Consider the following 20,501-nt stretch of genomic DNA (forward strand, 5'->3'; position numbering starts at 1 on the left):
CCTTTATCTTGCTACACAGAGAGGGGGGCGGGGGGCGTTGGGGTGATGCAAGTTCTGGCGCTCCTGCCTAGAGGGTCGGACTGTCCCTTTTAAGGTGTCCGGCGAAGACAAGGAATGTTGTCCAGCTGCCTGTTTAATATCCATCACTTACGTTTTGTTTACGTGCCTGCCGCATTCTCTTAATAATAATAATCAGCATTGCAACCCGGCTGTGTTGGTCGTGTCTGTCATTATGTAAATGTTATGGCAAGGCGGTGGTGGTGGAGATGACAGTGATGATAAAATGAAGGAGCCGGCATTTATGGGGATATTTTTTTCCCACCTGGGTGTATGAAGAATGATTGATGTGAAGCATGTCTATCAATTGGAATTATGACAGTGAAAGTGATGATGTCGAAGATGATGATTATTTTGTTTACAATGATGGTGAAGATCATGCTTTTCATGATTACAAGTACCACGATTATTTTGTTAATGTCGATGACAATGATGACGACAGTCTTGTTTTTGATGATGACAACAACGATGACGACAATGACGATTTTCGCAACGAGGTTACCATTGACAACGATCACAACGGCGATGACGATGATGGCGACCGGCGGACGCCGTAGCCCCGTGTTGTAGGCCGTGTGGCTCTCGCATGCCTCCGCGTGCGCCTGTCTCCCCGCTGCCGCCACATTGTCGGTGCCCCGTCTCCCTGCACGCAGTTCCCTTCCTGTGCCACCCCAACCTGTGGATCCGCCACGGCGCCGTCGGGTTCATCTCCACCGTGGCCAAGCGGCTCAACGTGGCCGACGTCCACTGCAACCTCATGCACCTGCTGCGGGCCTACATCAGCCAGCCGACCATCCAGGTGCGTGATGCAGCCGTCGCCGGCCGACCGCAGCTCACGTTTCCGACGGGGCACGCCTGAGCGTTTCCGTTGAATTACGTGGCCTACCCAAAGAACCAGTTATGAATCGATGCATTAATGCATTGAAGCTTTAGTTGCTTAGCCATGTGAGGCCTTATAATGAACCTGCCAGAGTTACATGGTGCGGTGAAGAGCAGTGGAAAGCCGATTATGAGATGCCAGTGCAGGGTAGAAGGAGCAGAGGGAGACCCGATGTGAATGGAAGGATGCGTTTGAGAAAGATACTAGGACGACAGTGAACGTGACGAGAGAAGAGGTGCACATGGAGCAGCCCGCACTGGGCAGTAAGCGGACTTTTGGCTTCGAAGAATAATACTGCGCTGAGATCCTGGGTTCGAATTTTGCGTCGGACGTATAGCCGACGGAAGAATCCAGTTCACCCTAAGGTGAACGGGTGGACCAGAGGGTCACCGTTGAGGGTCTGGGTTGGAGTCCGGGTTTGAGCCGCCGCCTGTAATCAAATCGGGTCGCAGGCCCGAGCGCCTCCCCGCTGATGTGAGCACGCCGCTGCGTGTGCCGGCAACACCCAGGTGGAGGAGACCATCGTCCTGCTGAGCGTGCTGAAGGAGCCCCTGTCGCGCCCCATCTTCGACTACGTGCTGAAGTCGCGCGACATCCTCGGCCTCTTCGACCACCTGGAGGACCGGCAGCTCATCCGCAACCTGCGGCAGAGCATGGAGAAGCCTGACGACCCTGCCCTCGCCCAGCTCCTGCGCAAGCTCTTCTCTCAGGTGTCGGGAGTTGTTCGATCATCGTCTCTAGAGCGTTGTGTTGTGCTGCGGCGTCCGCAATGCGGGTTCACATGTCGTCTCCCGAATGCGACTGCGTTCCGATACGTTCACGTTCGTCGTTAGCGCGGGGCCGTGGAGTTTGGCACGGCCCTGGTGTTTGGTATGGCCGTGGTGTTTGGCACGGCCTGTGGGATGGTGTCCCGTACCACTTCCCACTGCCAAACTTGTGGTTTTTATTTCTTTATTGTGCTTATTCTGTTACGTTTGTTTTAACCTGTAATTTATGGGTGTGCCGTTTATATCTTTGCCTGTATTTAGTTGCTGTGTACATGTTAATTGTTATGACTATTATGACTGTTATGCTTACACGCCAATGCAACTATAATTAGTCGTGTTTTCAGGGCCGTCTGTGGGTGGAGTCTTTGTGTTCAATCTGTAGCTGGAGTGGGAGCTTAGTCGGGGTTAAATTAAAGTTTCGGGTCAGTGGGGCAGAAAAGGAACGAACGAGCCTTGCTGACCTTACCGATGATTGACTGATGGGGACCGGTTCTTAGCCTCTCTGTTAACTATACACCCTGGAGATCAGGAGCAAAGTGCTTAGCACGCTCTGCTACGAGCCTGGCGACCCGAGTTTATTGAATTACTTTCAAGGCCACGGCTGACATCACCGTCGAGTGATATCTGGGCACTCCCTTCACCGACCCCCATGACCCGCACGGTGTGGTGAAGCCGTTATCCAGCAGTGGATTATGGAAAGGGCTGTAAATGATACGCCTGGTAAAAAACCAGTTTCCCGCTTGCTGCAGCATAGCTTCACTCCGGCTCTGCGCTCTCTCATCCTCGCACCGCCCGTGAACCCCGAGTAAACGCGAGTAGAGCTCTCCGTGGTGCGCGCTCACGGGCACGTGCGGCGCTCGTCTTGGCGCACGTGGGCAGCGCATCTCGGCACAACGCAAGTCGTCTGGAAGCGATAACGCGGCTGCCGAGCTGTCCAAGGAACAGCCTGGCTATGCACGTCACGCCGCGTGCCGTTAGGTTCCCGCGTCTGCGTAGCGTTGCTCTCGGCGCAGCCCTCACTTGGAGTTTTAACTCGTACGAGCGTAGGAGCGAGGCTGCACTGAGGACAGTAAAGTAATCGTAGTAATAAAGTTAAGCTCTTTGCCGATCCGCCAGTGGATGGAGGATTGACCCCCCACGTGAGGTCACTCGTGGGGGTTGCTTAGCAACACTTCACCATGCTGGTCCAGTGGCGGTGTAATGAAAAACTTGGGCACAAGCCACTGCTCCTGATACAGAACACTTTTCTACGCTCATGAGCATGAACATGTTGAGTGAGAACCTCGCTATCATCGCGCCGCTCATTACGGCCCTTTAGACCGACGTCTGGAAGAGTGCAAATTACCCCCCAAACTGGGCCCATACGCCCGCACGCATCACACTCCCATAAGCCACGGGCATCGCCGTTGGCGGCCGAGCGGAGGTATGCTCGCCGACGCTGGCTGAGACTAATTAGCGGTGAGCGGGCTGCACGCGGGGGCCCCACGAGGGGCAGGGAGCCACCGCACCGCACAGGAATGCGCTCGCGCACCGCAGCACACGGGCACGCGGCTCCGCGCGCCAGCACCGCGGGTGTGATGCATCACTCCTGACGCTGCGTACAGAACGTGACGATGGTTTACTCTGCACGCACGCTGTCCGGTCCGGCCGTCCATGGACTCGCCCCTGACTACCTCTCCCATCTCCCGCTACCCCCCTCAACACACGCCTCCTTCCTCTTCCCTCTCCTTTCATTCTGCTATCTCTCCCCTCGCATCTCAGTCTACTCCCCTCATCTCACTCTACTACAGTCCATGCACTCTCGTCTCTAGCAACCACAGGTGTCTGTCAAAGCCCCGGTCAACCTTTACTCAGAAAAGTTTGCTCATTCTCCTCTGCTGCCTCCATAGTCTTGAATCCCCTTCCCCAGCCATCAGAGCTGTCAACTCCGTGTCTCTGTTCAAGTCCAGGCTCAAGACCTGTGACTGACTGCCTCTCTCTGTACAATAAATATGCCATTGTTTCTGGACAGCATCTCGAGATGCGGTCACATTTAGACGCCGCTATATGAATCCGCATTGCATCGTACAGAGACCGTGCTACATTGCTGTCAGGAAAATCGGGTGCAATTTCGGCGATTAATGCCTGAGCGTAGATTTTGGCAGACATCTCGAACCTTGCTGTCTGCTGATGCCGATCGCTCTTTCAAGCGGCGGGCCCGCGCCGGGGCCTCTGTTGCGCTGCGCAAGTGAACTCGATGGGCGCGCACGTTCTTCTGTTTGCTTTATTTCGGCGTCTGAGCTGCGGCTGGAATGCTTGGATACAGCTCCAAAGTATACATTGGCTTCACAGGCGTGCGTGTGCTGAATGGGTCTCCGGGTCCTTTCTCCCATTCATTCCCTGGCACAGATGGGATTTATTTTTTCTTAAGCTTTTGAGGGGGGACCCGGCTTTTGGGAAGACTCGGGGTGGTCTTGGCGGCCGCTATGTGGGCAGTGTGGCGTCTCGGCCGTCGGTTGACTCCGCTCCGGACTTTAATCCGTTTGCTCGGAGCGAGACGCACGGACGTGACCCGGCAATGCTCGCTCACGTCCGTGTAGGAGGGAGCAGGCGAGCGGTGATGAAAAGCGGATAAATGTTTAGTGGAGGAAACGCGGTGGTTCCGTGGAGAGAAAATCCATCTGGATAGTTGTCAGTGGAATGCATGGAGAGGTGCATGCTTAGAATTGCATTGAGAGACACGGAACACGTCGCTTAGAAAACAGCTGCAAGTTCGCAGACACCGTACTGACTGTCAAGAAGAGCACGTGGTCTTTGACAGGACAGGTTAGAAGGGACGATGGTCGACGGACAAGGCTATGGACGGAGTGGCAGCCGAAGGAGAGAGCACACACGAGAGAATTTGACCCAGGATTGAACTGTTAGAATTCAGTTTTGTGAACAGACAGAGCCCTGTCTGAGGAATGTGGAATTTACACCACTGGCTCAGGCCTGGCAGTGGAGGTGAGCAGTAGTCAGGGAGACACTTTGACTTGACTTGACTTTTTGTGGCGTGAAAAGAGGCTTGTGGGGGAAGGTTGTTTGGGAGAAATTAGTGAATGTAATTTTACTGGGTGACCTCAAGATAAGAGGTCATGGTGCAGGGCACACGAGCAAGCAGAAGCGAAGAGCATTAGGATTGATCACATGACATCCACCCACTCGGGACATTATAACAAATGTTATCCCAATTGCGCTATCGGTGTCACGAGATGAAGTATCCTTTTGGGTCTATCGCAGAGCAGTGCCAAAGAAGTGGATATCACAGAGCGAGCTTTGAGAATCCTTCACGTCATTTCTGATCCACATACAACAGTGGGCAGCAATTTCCCACCCACTCTCATACCAAAAATATACATTTTTTTACTCGAGTGTTAAACTGATATCTTAAATTCTCAAAGCTGCAACTGAATAATTTCAAATAGTTTTTTGTGCTCTGACTTGTGTCTCAAAGTTTTGGTCGACTCGGATACATTTAGCCACTTTCAATAGGGTTAGTCCCTCCTAACTACACATTTGTCATATTGCATCCTCTTTACAAGCGTTATTGTGCCCTGCCGTTGTACGCGGAAAGACAGACAGACGCACAGCAGGACGGATGGACAGAAATAATGCACTCACGCTTTCAGCTTGATTTTGGAAGCCGTTAATAAAGGAAATAGTGAGGATGGAAGGGCGGGTCGTGATAACCGTGGCCCCCCACGCTCGCGCAGGGCATGACCTCCGCGGACGAAGACAAGCTGATCGCGCTGCGGGACTACATGGTGAAGGTGCACAAGGCCCGCGCCACCATGGTGGAGCTGGGCCCCGAGGACGACGCGCTGCCGCGGGGGACCATCAGCCTCGCCGCGCGCGGCGGCGGCGGCAAGCCCATTTCACGCCACGCCGACCTGGGCCGCGCCGGCCCCCCGGACGCCGACGAGCGGAAGGGTACGGTTCCTGAGGCCGAGCGGACGCACGTTCGCTGCTCGTCGCGGAGATGTTTGCGGCTCGAGGCCCCCCGCCGGCTGCCGTGATTGACGCTGCGGGCGTGGACACCGTGAAAGCGGAGTAGTCCGCTTCAGAGTGGGCGTTCAAGAGCCCGCGGCGTTACGCGGAATATAGAAGCCCAGGTGTGCCATAGCCATGGTCCAAAATACCTTGTTGGATGAACCTCTCCTGGGCCGTGTGTCCACTCAGTACCGCAAGCTCCGGCTTAGGCCCGTAATGACGCGTCGCTTTAAAGTAGGTTCTTACGCTCACGGAACGTGCTCCGAATCGTGCGCGTGAGAATCGATTTACTACTCTTTATGCAAATGAATCGTACACTCTGTGATAATGTTACACTTAGACTAATGGAGCGAACGCAGCTAGACAAAACGAGGCCAGTAGCACACTTACAAACAGTACAAACGAGATTGGGAAAAACATCAGCGCAAACGACAATTGTCTCACATGGGGGAAGGGTGAGCAATTGCGACATGCCGAATGGGAAGTGTGGTGCCGGGTGCGGAGTGAAGGGGGCTCTCGTGCTGTCTCAGGTTCTCGTGGAACAATGCCCCCCTCTGTTCGACCCCCGTAGCTCCTGGAGACGACTCCACCAGAATGCGGCTCGCTCTCAGATTCTCATCTTCACGACGTGCTCGCAAACCCCGACGGCCCACGTGGTGTTAGCCGTGGAGCTAGGCTCTCCCCGGGACCTCCCCCCCCACCTCCCATGCTTCCAGTCGACTGAGCAGAATGAATCTGATGCAGGATTAAATATACGGAGCGCCGCTCGGCTGTCCTCACTGTGGTCTCCGTGGCTCCGCGCACCGAGTGCACCGTCTGTGAACTGACATGCATTACAATGCCGCACCCTGTGACCCCCGCAGTCCACATTCGCCGGGTTTTCCAAGTCCACTCAAGTATTCTTTTATTATTGAGGGTGTATTATTTTGCTGAAGACTGCACATCTTTCTTGTATGCTTTAGTAATTTAATAATGAGTATGATAGATATTGCAAAGACAGTCATATGCAGCAACGATTCAATGATGAATAATACATCATAGGTCTGGATTTTTTCTGTCAGTTTTGGCCATTCCTTGGATCAATGCGGCCAGTGTTCTATCGGCTAAGCCCGAAATAGCAAGACAACTCTAGACCAAAGCTTCGTTCATTTTGCATCATCCAGAGTTTTTGCGCATCCCCGTTCCACACAGACAGAGCTCATGCATGATTACTTTCGACCTTGGTTGGGAAATGTCCACGTGCAAGGTTAAGAAACAGGACGTTTAGATATCGTACGGCGCTCTGAGATTATTATTATCATAACAACATACATTGTTGATGCTATTTAATACAGCTAAGCTTATTTACCCAGGCAGGCCACACTTCTACATTGGGGTGTTTAGTCAACACCCATGACGTTGCGTGTGTGTTTTTAGCTGTGGGAGGAAACCCACGCAGAGCAGAGGGAGAGAACACAAACACCACAGAGAACGGTGCCCGGGTCAGCAATCGAACCCCGGTCCTTCCTGCTGTGAGGCACGATTGTTAGCACCGCGCTGCCACCTTGCCGCCCTACCTAACAGGACGCGTTTGAATTCCCCCTAATGAGCACCATGAAGGGACTCGGGGAAAACTATTATCGCGTTTCCCGGCAATCCCCCCTTGCTCTAACCACTGGAATCACGGGGAGGGCGATCGGCTCCGTGCCCACTGACCTGGCACCGTTGTGCGCTCGTCGGCCCCCCTCCCGCCGGTGCCACGCCAGGCGGTGCCAAGAGGGCTGTGCGTGCCGACACGTCCATGAACGAGGAGTGGAGAAGCATGTTCGGGGCCCTGGAGGCGCCGGGGATCGCCATCGGCAAATCCTCGCAGGGGAGCGCCGGCGGGGCCCCGGAGGCATCTCAGGGCGCTGGCGCCCGCTCCCAATCCGCCCCGCCAGCCATTCCCGTCCTCATGTCGCAGCTACAGGTGAGGGCGGCGTGAGCTCCCGTGCCCACGCATGTGTGATTTCCAGCAGGCGCGCAGGTCGGACGTGACCCAAGACTTCGTTTCATTCGGCCCACGGCTTCGTTTTTCATCGACGCTCGACACTTCCGTTTCGCGTGGCCCACCATTTCGTACGGCTTGCGGCTGACATAACGCCGTCCGTGGCTTCCATTTCATACGGCCTATGGTCACGTGAGGCCTACACTTCGTAACGGTCGGCAAACGATATTTATCCATTGCTGCAAGCGTCTTAATCTGGTGCTCGAGGGGAATATTTAAAACTTTGCTTTGCTGTGTTTACGATTTTAGCACCACGCTCCATCACTTCCATTCCTGCAAGGGCCCCTGAAAGAAGGGGCTAATGTTGTGGTTATCCATCAAAGGCATTTTAAAAGCCCGTTCACCTCTCAGTAAAGATAGAGGGTATCCGCCCGTGGTTAACGGTCATATTTATTTCCTGGATCTGCTTTGCTTGTCCCTTTCCCCATTGCTGCCCTAGGCCATCATCTCCATGTCCTAGATGACCACTCGCAACCACCGGATTAATATTGGGCCTACCTCTCGATTCCTGCCTTGGTGCATTTACGATGATGGTTTCCTCTCTTTGCACACCATGTCCCCTAGCCATGTTAGCCGACTTCTCTCAGCACTTCTGCCTTCTTCCTCGTCTCTTTATTTCTCACTCCATGGTGTACAGAAAAGCGTAGCCCCAAAACACTAAGAAATCTCATCCTGTAGCTACACCCAGGCTGTGGATCCAGGGCTGAACTATGTAGACTTCAATCTTCGTTGATGGGTAAAAGGACGTTACGGCCACGTGGTCCATTGCGGTGACATCTCTGTGACGTTTTGCATCCACCAATGCAGTGATGTCACTCGGGTGCTGTAATGGTGTACCAGACTTTCTTTAATTTTCTTTTCCATTACCGAATTTTCTAACTCTTGTCAGGACACACAGCCCATGTACGAATCTCCAAGATAGGAGCTGTTTGTTCACTGGCTTGCCTTTGCCTGTGTGATCAACGTAACTTGAACGTGCGTGCACTGAGCTCGGGGACTTGGGCCAGCCTACAACAATAACACAAAGTCCGTTGGATGTGTAAACAGTTTCACTCTCCAAGGACATAAAAGGTCGAGCGTCCGCAACGACGTCGAGTGGTTAGCTGCCCAACTTTAAACACGTGCTCGGAGGCCAAGGTTTATTGTTGTACACGCTGGCAATTGCGGCGGTTTATTTATTTCTTCAAACGCCGCCGTGGAGGAGCTCACGGATGCACGCCGCGCCGCCTCGATCCGGTTCTCCCTCCACCGCGCTGGCTCCTCGGAAATCGAGGGGGACTAGTCCGTGCGGATTTCATCGCAAATTGCCATAGAATTTGTAACGCGCTGCGCAGTGTTTCACACGACGGAGGAGGCGCAGGAAACCACGGACAAAGAAGGAAGGCAGCTTGAACCGCCGCTAACGATTGTCAAAGCTCTGTGATCCTCTTTTGGGATGTTTGGCTAACTCTAGACCTCGTCTTACAAGCAGATGGACGGAGCTAGCTTGTAAACACCCTCCACCGGCGTTGGAAACATTTAAATAGAATCCAGGGCATAGCTGTTTCGGAGAGGCTGCCCCGGATCGCTTGCCTGCCATAAGCGTTGCAGGCACGGTGGCGCTGGCCGCTTTGGAAACGCAAGAGAGAAGCGCGCCTTTGTCCGCGCCATCTCATCGGCGCTAACGTGCTGTGACGGCCAAGGCCGACGCGGGCGGCGGCAGTAACACAGAAATAAACCGCCTCTGACAGTCCCCAAAACGGTTCCAGCCCCACGCGACGTCTCGCCGCGGAAAGCAGATGTTCATCGGGCAAACGGCGGAGGCAGAACGTGAAAGCACGTTCGCGTGTGTACACATGTTTACATGTACACACATGTATACGTGTACACACGTGTACATGTACACAAGCCTACATGTGTACAGGACCTTTCATCGATCCACTGCTGGATGACGACCTTCCCACAATGTGTTCATCGTGGGAGTTATTTGACTGTACTTTTCTTTGCTGGACTTTGCTGAGCTCGATTTTGCTGCACTGCCCACAACATAGAACAGTCCCGCAGTTGCCTGTGGCATGCACAGTTCGTCGCCCAACTTCTTTTGTCCTTCCTCCTCGCCTCCGATTAACGTGGTTGGTCACGTACTGTGCAAAAGAAGTTCAACATACATACATGTACATACGACTAAGCACTCTCAAAGCTCAACCCTCCTTCGATTCCAAAATCTGACCTGCTCGGGTGCATTTCGAATTATTTGATCGTTTGACAAAAGCATTTGAGGACAAAGTAATCGGCGCGTGACCTCGGCAAAGGCAGAGGCGTGTGGTTGTGCTTCCAGGAAACCTTTGTTCTATTTAGGAGTGCTTCGTCTGCCCCTGTCCGCATGCCTGAGCTGCAGTGTGCAGTGCGGGCGACGTGCACTTCTCGTTAAAATACCGAGCACGCTTTACACCCACGCAGCCAGACAACCCGTTCTCCACCGTAGCCTTGCATTGCAGCCCTTGCATGCTTTCTGAGAGATACGAAGGGATTTTTTTTTCGCACGGCACGACTGGATAGCGCAATAACTTCGAGGAAAAAAAGATAGAATGCATAAGTAAACCTTTTAAGAGCCATTTGTTGTTTGTGCTGCATGTTATTTAAACCGAGCCACATTTCCCCAGGCAAGGGAGGCTGTGGCCTCCTCCCCTCCGAAGAGGGCAGCTATGGCCCAGCAGCAGCAGCATCATCAGCAGCAACATCATCATCAGCATCATCATCAGCCAACAGCGGCGGGGCCACAGGAGGGCGCGGCGGGAGGCTACCAGCCCCGGCACGCGCCGTGCCGCGCCGAGCTGGCCCAGCTGCTGAAGCAGCGGCGTGAGCAGCACAGCCAGGACCAGGCGCTGCAGAGTCTCATCGACCGCGTCGAGTGGGAGAGCAGGCCGCCCCCGCCCGGTACGCGCACCGGCACCGGTCGCACTGCGGCAAAGGGGAACCACGGTTCACCACGCTGGGGCAATGGGGGTGGTGGATGAGGGGGTGGTGGATGAGGGGGTGCGGGGGAGGCACTAACGTTTCAGATTTCACTCGCCACTGACGTTTGCCGTGATCGGTGACGTAATTGGAGAACTCTCTCTAAACGACCCCATTATCGACCTCACTGAAGATCCTCATTGTACACCCCATCCCGTCTAGAGTCTCATTACAGAACGTATTCCTTATATAACGTCATGAATATTAGTCCGCGTTTATCTTCACCACCTTTATATTTGATCTATCCACTGCTGGATGAAGTCTTCCCTAAGCCGTTGTCATCTCTCATGGCCTCACAATGCCACCACTCGGTCCGCCCTGGTGTGTGGTTCTTTGGCTGCCAGTCCTTAGAGGTTGAGCCATCTCGTCTGAGTTCGCCTGCAGGGGAGACAGGCGCCCTTGTGCGTATGTAGTATCGACGGCGCACACCTCTTGTGTTCGCCCCCCCCGCCAGGCTGGCGTCCCAAAGGCCTGCTGGTGGCGCACCTGCACGAGCACCGGGGCGCCGTCAACCGCATTGGGGTGGCGCACGACCACGCGTACTTTGCCACCTGCTCCAACGACGGCACCGTGAAGGTGTGGGACAGCCAGAAGATGGAGGGGAAGAGCTCCACCACCAGGCGAGTGTTCTAGAAGCCGGGGGTTGTGCCGGGGATTTAAGATTTAAGATTGCTCTTCGCGAACGCGGGATTTCGACGGCCGAACTCAATCGGGTGACGCGAATACAGAAATTAATAAAATATCACCCCTGTTCCCGTGTGTGCCGCTGGACGGGAGGTGACGGGCGAGGCTCGCTGGCCTCATCGGCATCGCCAGCCACGTCGCACCGGCGTGGCTTCGCGGGGTTTTCCCGCTTTCAGGAGGCAGGATGTCGGGGCCGGCACAGATGTGAAAGTGGCGGGAGCACTCGGCCACGATTAGAGTCGTGGATTACAAATACTCAACGATTCCGTTGCTTAATCTGCGACTTGTCGCAGGTTACTGGATAAATAGGATGGGCTGTCGTTATCCCTCACCAGAATTTTAATTCACAATCTCGCGCCGTTACCAAGATATAATTCACCAAATGTGCGCTATTTGATACGGGAAATCGTATATCTCCCTTTTGAGTCTATCGGTCGTTATTAATCATTTCCAGAAATCATTTCCTGATGTTGTCTATTGAGTGTAACCTGATCCTCGCCACTCGGTGAGGTCAAATGAGAATTTGCGATGCCCAGGCCGTCACGTGATCATTTCCCGATTAATGAATTTCCTGAATTTTCCATGTTTGCGGTGGCGACCAGGTCAAAGTTTACGTACGCGCGCCAGGGCGGGCACATAAAGGCGCTGGCATTCTGCCAGGCCTCGCAGTCGCTGGCCACTGCCTCAGACAACGGCTCCATTCACGTTCTCAACATCGAGACGAGCAGCAGCGCCAGCAAGATATCGCTCACGCACAGCCGGTGCGCCACCGCACCACAGCGCTACCCTACCACCCTAACACCCGACCACCACACCACCACATCGTCTTTTTGCCGCACCACTGCACAACCGTATCGCCACACAATTGCACCATCACACAATCACACCACCGCTTCATCATCTGGCCGATGACAAACAATTGATGGTGATGATGATGCTGATTAATTACCCTCTCGGAACCCAGAAACCTGGAGCTGTTGCAGGACGGCTGCGTCGTGGACATGCACCACTTCCACGCCGGCGCGCAGTCGGTGCTGGCGTACGCCACGGTGAGCGGCGCCCTCGTGGGCTGGGACCTGCGGGCGCCGGCGGGGGCAGCCGCGTGGGGCCTGCGCCACGACCTACGCTACGGCCTCATCACCTCCTTCGCCGTCGACATCCGCCAGTGCTGGATCGCCGTGGGTGCGTCGCTCAGCTTGCCGGGGTTTTATGCCGTCTGCTTCCTCCACGAGCTGGCAAATTAACGAGTCGGGGAATTAGCGAGTCTTGAACGCTCTTCCTTCCGATCGTAGAAAGCCATTGCAGCTCTGCGTGTTTTAAGCATCTATATTGAAAACTCATTTCTAAAAAACTGCTATTTTTGTTAGTTTGTTGTCCTTCCCCTGCACCTCCGATTAGCACGGTTGGCTACGTGCGGTGCGAAAGAAGTTCAACGTACACACATCCATCACTCACGTCACGTTGTCTGTTTCAGGCACGAGCAGCGGGACAATGGTGTGCTGGGACATGCGCTTCCAGCTTCCCATCACGACGCACACGCACCCAACGCACGCTCGCATCCGCCGCCTTTCCATGCACTCCAACCACCACTCCTGGGTGCTCGCAGGTCTGCGCCGCATCACGCACTGCACCGCACTGCACCGCACCGCACACATCACACCACGCCACACCACGCCACTTGCACCATTCACACTGGCAAAGGAGTTCCCATGATGTAGCTGCTCACCCCGAGCTCTCAATGTCTGTTCGCCTTTTGGTGTCCTCTGGTCTAACACTGTTTGAGACGAGGCTCTAAAGAAAGCTGTCTCTGGACCAATCAGTTTAAAAGACAATGCATCATCATATACGACCAGAGCATGTTTTTTTTTGTTTGCATGTTCACCACAAGTATTTGTGGTTAATGCAGACAAAAGAGGCTATTTAAAGCAAGATATTATGCAAGCGAGATAACCGATGAAGAGACGAAAATAAATCTATTCTTGAATCGAATCGCGGCCCTGAATGGTGGCGACTCGTGGTATCGCCGTGCGGGTGACTTGATCCTTATGGTGGTACCCCGGGGTACCAAATAATACTAAATGGCCGACGCAATTAAATATTTTATTTCTGGGACTATGTGAGAGCCGTGGTACCGCCATAAGGTTCACTTGCTGTGAGATGCCCGGCGCTCACACGGCTAGCACGCAGCTCCCTCTAGTGACACCTTGTTGAATATCCCTGCTGGGGACGTTTCAAACTCTCGTTTGAGGGCGAAGGTTTACGATTGCATCGCACGGCGCTACCGGGTTTACACTGCCACTGCAACAGTGCTCTCAAGTTTTCTGCGCACTAGAAATCTGTCGGTTTGGTATCCGTGCGAGCCGTCGCAAGCCCAGCGCAGTGAGTATTTGTCGATGACCTCCCCAGGCTGACTTTATAGACGCGAGCACGAGGTGACGATTCGAATTGACTCGCCGTCCCCGGTGCAATCGCATCTCACGTCGCCGTGCAGAGTGGGAGGGCACGCGTGTTCAGGAGACCGGTGGAGGTGACAATTGGGCTTTCGTTTCAAGGGAGGCAGTGAGAGGGATGTCAGCCGGCAGGGTAGAGAGGCGAGATGACAGTGCGGTTCGGCAGGATTGAGGATATTTTATAGTCAGAGGCAGCCAGTCACAGCCAGAGGAGAAGAGGAAAGTTTTGACCCTGGGCTAGAACAGGAGCTCACGGCAATGGATGGCTGGAGGAAGGGACTTCTAGTCTATGGGGGCAGCAAAGGAGAATGAGTGATCTCTCACTAAGCGAAGGCTGGCGGAGAACGAGTATGGACTTGAGCGGGGAGAGGTGGGCAGGGCCCGAGTCCTTGGAGGGTCTAGGAGATGGAGGGAGCACGATCTACTCGGCTCAGAGCTTCAGCAAACCCACCGTAAGATTACCGGCAGCGCCTGCCGACTGCTCACCCAAGTGTCTGACCGACGTGCAGCCGTGCAGAGCAACAACGAGGTGTCCATGTGGAACATGGAGACGGGAGCCAGGCAGCACACGCTGTGGGCCAGCGGGGCGCCGCCACTCTCCGAAACCCAGGTGAGCGCGCCGGCACGACGGCATGCAGCCCAGGCGATGAACGCACGCAGCACCGCCGCATCCAGCTCTGCCGTCAGTCGAGTCGGCCGCCCGTGAGCCTGCCCGGCGCAGGCCGCCGTGGCTCCTGGGTGGTCTGGCTGAAGCAACGCGGCACAGGTCACCGAGCGGCGGCTAAAACAATAGCAGCAGCGGAAGCCGGGAGGGAGGATTTGGCTTAAGGGCCGCGTCGTGGGGGTGCACGGTGGTAGCACACCGCGCTGTGATTGTCACCTATCGCTAAACCGGTTCAGCACTCACACTTCATAAATCCAGTGTGGTGAAGTATCTTCAACGCCCTGGCCGAAAAAGCTCTTTTATTTAGCGCCGGGTGTTTTACTGCTTTGTTTTTGGCAACCTTTTAATCAATAAAGCCAGTTTTCAACAGGTTAAGTCTGTATTTAGGGACAGTTTCATATACTAACATTTTGTTTAACACATAGGCTTTCACGACCAATATCTTTATACAGGTTTTTTGGTTAGATCGCGCAAATAAAATATTTATTTACACGGTCTTGTATTATGGATAACGTTTTGTTGATATTGGATCTCGGATATGAGAGTTATCGTGCTCCCATGTTACAGACAGACAGACGTGCAGAGCTAACGCATGAACACTCCGAACCTTACTTGGGGAGGGTTTAAATTGCAAGAGCTTCACCATCCGCCCTCCTGGCCGTGAAACCGGGCCGCGGTGCGCCCTGCAGGACGGTGCCACCGACCGTTTGGCAGTGACCGCCGAGGGTGACCGTTGGCGTGGGTTCGTGTCCCTGCGCAGGTCTCGAGCGACAGCGTCCACGGCCTCTACTACAGCCCGGCCGACGGGAACCCCTTCCTGCTCACGGCCGGCTCGGACATGCGCATCAGGTTGGCGCTCTCACCTTGGCTGCTCGCTGCAGAGGGCGGCGGAACGCTGACCCCGCCCCGTCCGATGTTTGAAACTAAGCCGGGTTGAGCCTCGCGCGGCGCTTGGATCGGAGAGAAAGAGGAGCACTTGGGTTGGAGAACGTGCGCGCAGGTTCAGGACATGATTCATGCTGTCGAGAAAAGGGGGGGGGGGGGGGGGCAGGACCCGTCGCTAAACGGGATAGTGGTCGGTGGGCAAACGTTGTGGCGGAGTGGCAGCCAAGGAACGGCGCGTTTCCGAGAGGTCGCCGATCGAGAAGATGGAGCGATGAAATCAGCTCGAGTGCAGGTGCTGGGTGGATGTTTACCACGCAGGTCTCGTGGGAGATGGTGGGGGCTTGGGGAGGCTTTCATCCAGCAGCGGATCGACCGTGCTTGATGGTGACAACGATGACATTGATACCGTATCCCCTGCAGCGCTAACCCGGATCTTCCTGTTCACGCTGCGCAGGTACTGGGACCTGGCGTACCCGAAGCAATCGTACATCATCGCCGGGGCGGCCAGGGACAGCCTGCACCCGTTCTCCGTGTCCTACCAGTCCAAGATCATCGAGGGCACGGAGGTGGTGCAGGTGGGTGGCTGCGTGGACCCGCGTCTGTGTGCTGGCCTGTGTAACAAGAGCCGCGGGATTTCCAAAAACAAAACTAAAAATACCTTGAGTGGAAATTTTCCTCCCTGTGCGTCACAATTCGGATAGTAGTGACCTCTTGGTCGTTCGCGTGTCGCTCCCCCCCATGCCGAGTGCGTGTAAGTCGCCGAGCACTGCCAAGCAAGGTGTTTCCCCGTTGCTCGTAATCGGGCATTAATATATCCCTCTCGATTTATTTCTGGGTCACCGGTAGGCTGGAGTCGGTGGCACTTGACTATAGTAGCCACAGCCACAACGAGACTTGCGCTGCACGGGGCGTGCCGGCTGTAGTATTGTTCAGGTCGCCGATCCGGACAGACCCAGCTGAAAGTGAGCCCGACTTGTCACGACTTGCCAACACGCATCGCACACTTCCACTTCTCCAGAAACTGGCCAATCAACCGCCTGACTAGGCTGTGCCATTTGATGAGTGGTTGGTTGGATGGGTAGGTGGGATAGCTGAATGTGGGTGGGTTTGTTGGTTAACTAGTAGGTTGATTAGCGATTAGGTTGGTTAGCGAGTAGGTTGGTTGGTTCCTGGAAAGCGGGGCCTGGTTCAGGACGTGTTTGTCATGCTGTGGCGGTAGGTGGGGGGGGGGGGGAACATACCCAGCACACACAGCACACACACACAGCACACACACGCAGCACATGCCTTCAGTGACCTCGTTGTCGCCTGCAGGAGATGCAGAGCAAGCCCAAACCGTCCACGCTGGAGGACCGGCCGCGCCGCGGGCCCGACATGCCGCCCGTCGGTCACCACGACATCATCACCGACATCTGCACCTTCCAGACGAGCCAGGCCTTCATCGCCAGCGCCTCGCGCGACGGCATCGTCAAGGTGTGGAAGTGAGGGTGGGGGGGGCAATGGCCCGCCCCCCCCACCTCCCCCCCTGCGAGGGACACCTCACCCTGGCGCTGCTTCCAACGTGGCTCTCCGTTAGAAATGGAGGAGCAAACTTTTTTGATGCTCATCAAAATGTATTAACCCAAGTCCGGCTCCTGCCATAAAAATGCTAAGTGCATTTAGTTCAACGGTTGGCTACGTACGGTGCGAAAGAAGTTCAACATATTTGTAATGTTTGGCCCAATTTCTTAAATCGCCCAGCTCTGCCCACCCAGCATTGTAAATGAATACGGTATTCCCTCGTTATTCGCGACAAGGTGTTCGTTCCGGAGATGGTCGTGAATCGCAAATTTTGCGGATAATTATATTAGCCTACGGAAACCTATCTTTTAAATGAATTACCTTAAATGAATACGTAAATAAGCTATTGAATACATACAAATAAAAAAAATTGGCTTTGATGAACAAATTTTATCAAAATAAATATTAAAGTATTCAATAATAGTTTATAAATGACCTTACCATAAATTATGATGCTGCGCATCATCACTTGATCTCATCACTTTCTCGCATCTCTCTCGTCATTTTATCTCATCACTCTCTCTCCGTGGAGCAGTAGTGTAGCGTTCCAGATACCATTCGCGGACTTCCAAAGTCGCGGATAGCAAATTCGTGAATGAACGAGGGAATGCTGTACACCACAGTTAGAGGGGCTGTCTAGAGCTCCCTCTAAGTATTTTCCCCAATCCATTATTGTTTTGTACTTCTATGCTCCCCGGATGCACCAGCTCACACTGACCAGCGTGGTGAAGTACGGTCCAATAACCCCCACGACCCGCACAGAGTGGGGAGGCCCTCATCCGACGGTGCATGCGTAGAAGGGCTCTACGAAACATTTTGCCCAGCAAGGCGGATACGTTGTCTCATTCCCATCTACAGGCTGCTTGCGTTCTGAAAATCAAAGCTCTGTCTATGAACGCATGAGTGAAGATGATTGCTGTCACGGGCTGGCTGTCCCGTAAACATGAGTTGATTGTTTTTTGCTCTTTTGTTTTTGTACTGTACAAATGTTTATTTTGGCGATGGATTGTTTTCATACACGGTACACCGACTGTACAGTCTGTGAAACTGCGCTTAACACTTGAGTGCTGCACATAAACGCGCGACGTTACGTGTTTCTGCCCCGTCAGTGTTGCGTGTCGTCTCGAGCCGTAGCTGGCGACCGTTGGTGGTCGTGACTCCGATCGTTGCTCGTTCAGTCTCCGATGCGCTGTGTAAATAAACGCGAAACTGCGATGATCAACAACGGCCGTCCTCTTGCCTCTTCCCAATTGTGCTGTTGACGCGGTGCATCGGTGTTACGGAAATACTTCTGAGAGCCCTTTCAAATGACTTCTGTCCCAAACAGCAGACGGGGCAGCATTCGTTCGCCTACGGTTGACTTGAAAGCACGCATACTCTTTGGGTTTTTCGGTAAAGTCATGTAGGTAAAAAATTTAATTAAATAAATGAAAACTAAATTAAATCACGAAGTTTCAGGCGCAACAAAAGGGAACCTTCAGGTGGAGACAATGTAGCGAAAGCACAACCGCTTAAGTGTGTCTAAGAGATGGCTGTGACGAGGAATTATATAGTCGCGTGGGATGAAGGGAGGGGAGGGGCCATGGTGAGTGTGGGCAGGCTGTGGACTGGGAGGCAACGATGTGATGAACGGGAGGGCGCTGGGAGGCAACGCATGGAGTTCAAGCTGAAGCTTTGTGATGCAAGGGGCGGAAGTAGATAAGAAAGCTAAGATTAAACATCCTTGCAGTCACGAAAGCTTCAAATCTAGAATTAAGGCACGCGCTTCATCTTATTTCGGTCCGCAGACCGGGATTGAGGGGAGCGGGGTGGGACCCGTTCGCCCAATGCTTGGGAACCTGGTTTATTTACAGGTAGCAGTCTAGATTCGAACCTAGGCGATCCACTTTTCCAGCTCGGCATTCGGACCTCTGAGCTGCCGGAAACCTCATGGGAACTGTCATTTAGGCCAGCGGGTCTCACATTCAGGTCAATCCTTCAGCCTCCTTTCATTTTGGAACGTGGTGCAGGTTGGATGGTTGACTCAGGTGTCAGTCACGCGTCGTTTGGTTGTTCATTTGTGTTTGTAGCAGGTATTCACGTGACTGTTACGACTGACCACCACTCTTTAGAGTAATTATTCCCACTAACAAACAGAACTAGTGGCCAACAGCAATCAATCTTTGCTCAATGGGAAGTCACTCATTCGCCTATTCCGCGTCTCCTTCAGCCCAAGCGTCAACGCCATGGCCTTGCCCATATCCTTCAAGTCCAGTGACCTTCCCTCTCTCATGACCGGCTGGTTTTGTCCATATGGTGAACATGCCCACAGTAGCTCTCCGATGTTTTTAATTTCTCCGCGTGTCGGCCTGGCGTAGTGTCAAACTGAAGCTAGATTTTATTTCAGCAGGAAGGTCCTTCGACGGTACTGATGTTGTTCTGTGCAGATATTAGTTCACTCAAATGGTCCTGAACAGTTTTCCTCATCATCGTGATCACCTACAATGTGTCCACTGCTGGATGAATACGCATGCGCAGTGCGTCCAAGCAGCGACGCGACCTTTGAGCTTTCCCGCTGGGTCTGTGTGCGAGAGCAAGCCTTGTTGTGTGCATGCGCGTGTTTACACCGACCACTTAAGAGGGTTCTATTTGGTTTCTCCACCCTTTCCATGCAAGCGTTTAACAGCGACGCCGTCTCAACATGGGTGTAACCCCACGCTGGCCTTGGTAACAAACCGTGCCTTTGAGGTGGTCGGGTTGCCCAGAGGTCAGAGCTCCGTGCTGGCACCACTGAGAAGCAGAGTTCGAATCGAGGTTTCAGCCCCCTACGATTACACCCAGTGCAGCGAGTTGGCCTCGGCGCAATCACCAATGACGACAAGCACAACATTAGCAATCACTCTCACTTTGGTTTGGCCCATACATCATCTTAATTCAAGCTCTGAGAATTAGGAATATCAATTGCAAAAAATATTCTTGTGGTAGAACAGATGGGAAAGTGCTGCCCCACCCCACCCCCCACCCACTTTGTGAACCAGAGGTCTCTTGAAGTGACCTCAGAGGTAGCATTGCGATATCCACTTCATTGGGCCATTTTATACAACAAAGGGTTGCACTGCTCTGCGGCTTGGCGATAGTCATCCAGCAGTGGATTGACCACGGCCGACAATGTTGAATCCTTCCTTTTGAGTGGGGTTGGTGAACCGTCATGGTGAAAGCTACTTCAGCCCACCACCATCCACAACTGCACCCTGGCCTTGGCTGGCTCCCACCTCGTTCTCGTCTAACCGGCCAGCCTGCCTTCCACCGGTGGAGCGTGACCACCACGAGCTCTGGACGCGGCTCCCATGTGCCTCTAACCCTCTCCCGTCAGCGCTGGCCACGCCGCCGTGCAGGCCGGCACAGGGCCATGCTCAATGCAGCCGTGGGCCTCTGCCCGCGGAGCCGTCGTGGGTCTTTTGGGTCTGGCCAAACGAAGTGGGCGGCGATGACCGATCCACTGCTAGATGAAGGCCTTCCCAAGCCGCCGCCAATCGCTCCTGGTCCA

At 53.9% G+C, this 20,501-nt stretch overlaps 1 protein-coding gene across 2 annotated transcripts in view; it reads left to right on the top strand.

Moving 5' to 3' along the window:
• PIK3R4 (phosphoinositide-3-kinase regulatory subunit 4) overlaps window positions 1-18,194 on the top strand; it is a 29,262-nt gene extending 11,068 nt beyond the window's left edge. For both annotated transcript variants that reach the window (XM_078863948.1, XM_078863947.1), the window contains exons 12-24: window positions 711-856; window positions 1,447-1,647; window positions 5,436-5,652; window positions 7,458-7,660; window positions 10,381-10,654; window positions 11,187-11,352; window positions 12,019-12,177; window positions 12,381-12,598; window positions 12,891-13,022; window positions 14,376-14,476; window positions 15,291-15,379; window positions 15,870-15,990; window positions 16,730-18,194. In XM_078863948.1, coding sequence (XP_078720074.1) covers window positions 711-856; window positions 1,447-1,647; window positions 5,436-5,652; window positions 7,458-7,660; window positions 10,381-10,654; window positions 11,187-11,352; window positions 12,019-12,177; window positions 12,381-12,598; window positions 12,891-13,022; window positions 14,376-14,476; window positions 15,291-15,379; window positions 15,870-15,990; window positions 16,730-16,900 — 2,198 coding nt within the window. In that variant the 3' untranslated portion in view covers window positions 16,901-18,194. The remainder of the gene's footprint in view (window positions 1-710; window positions 857-1,446; window positions 1,648-5,435; window positions 5,653-7,457; window positions 7,661-10,380; window positions 10,655-11,186; window positions 11,353-12,018; window positions 12,178-12,380; window positions 12,599-12,890; window positions 13,023-14,375; window positions 14,477-15,290; window positions 15,380-15,869; window positions 15,991-16,729) is intronic.
• Window positions 18,195-20,501: the final 2,307 nt, after the last annotated feature.

The sequence above is a fragment of the Lampetra fluviatilis genome, chromosome 17 (genome assembly GCF_964198595.1).
Source record: "Lampetra fluviatilis chromosome 17, kcLamFluv1.1, whole genome shotgun sequence".
NCBI classification, from domain to species: Eukaryota; Metazoa; Chordata; class Hyperoartia; order Petromyzontiformes; family Petromyzontidae; genus Lampetra; species Lampetra fluviatilis.